Source organism: Penaeus monodon, chromosome 15 (assembly GCF_015228065.2).
Source record: "Penaeus monodon isolate SGIC_2016 chromosome 15, NSTDA_Pmon_1, whole genome shotgun sequence".
Lineage (NCBI taxonomy): Eukaryota > Metazoa > Arthropoda > Malacostraca > Decapoda > Penaeidae > Penaeus > Penaeus monodon.
Window position 1 is genome coordinate 35,932,741 of NC_051400.1, and position 763 is coordinate 35,933,503.

Below are 763 nucleotides of genomic sequence, written 5' to 3' on the forward strand. Positions count from 1 at the left end.
AGTTTGTTTTCTCCTTCCTGACTCTTGTGTCAGTTCCATCATTCTCTCATGCTTATATGCTGTCAAGTTATGAATTTACATCTTTAATATTTTCTGGGAAGTAGATATTCAGAAATTGACCCCATATCTCACAGGTCCCCCCAGGAACACGTGCCAATAATTATTGGGACAATTTCCGAAGCTATTCTCGTCAGAATCTCCTCTCTACAGCCACCAAAAGCAACACTAGTGAACATCCTGTTTCTACTGCTTGTGTTGCTGGGACCACAACTACAGGTGCTCTCACCCATCAACAGGTTAGGAAGGATTTTACATCAGTTTGCTACACACCAGTATGTAATCTGTATACATGCTCTGCTTCAGTAGTAGTATAAGAAGATTAATATCAAAAGGAATAAGAAGTCCAGGTAGATGTGCAATATAAAATGATAATAAGAAAACCCTTAAAAAACTTTTCAAATCCCTCTTTTATCCCCCCCCCCCCCCAGTCTGGAGATAATAGCAGGATGGAAGACAAGAGGTTTAATGTAGCTGTTGGCCACAATAACAACACAAGCAGCAACAGCGGTCCACGAGCTAGGATGAGCAACCCTCGCATCAACAATTCCAGAGGTGCAAATCCACGGGTCAGAAACCCTGTCTCTTCAAACAGACAACACATCCATGGACAAAATAAGCACAAGACAAATAACCGTAACAAGCAAGGTATTATATCAGATAGCATCTGCTCATACTAAACTGTGAAATGTGTAAATATAAACAG

General features: G+C 40.6%; 1 protein-coding gene across 7 annotated transcripts in view; it reads left to right on the plus strand.

Annotated features, from left to right (window-relative positions):
* The first annotated feature begins 520 nt into the window (after positions 1–520).
* Positions 521–763, plus strand: part of LOC119581992 (pneumococcal serine-rich repeat protein-like) — a 14,058-nt gene continuing 13,815 nt past the window's right edge. For all 7 annotated transcript variants that reach the window (XM_037930181.1, XM_037930182.1, XM_037930183.1 and 4 more), the window contains exon 1: positions 521–705. In XM_037930181.1, the coding sequence (XP_037786109.1) occupies positions 664–705 (42 nt within the window). In that variant the 5' untranslated portion in view covers positions 521–663. The remainder of the gene's footprint in view (positions 706–763) is intronic.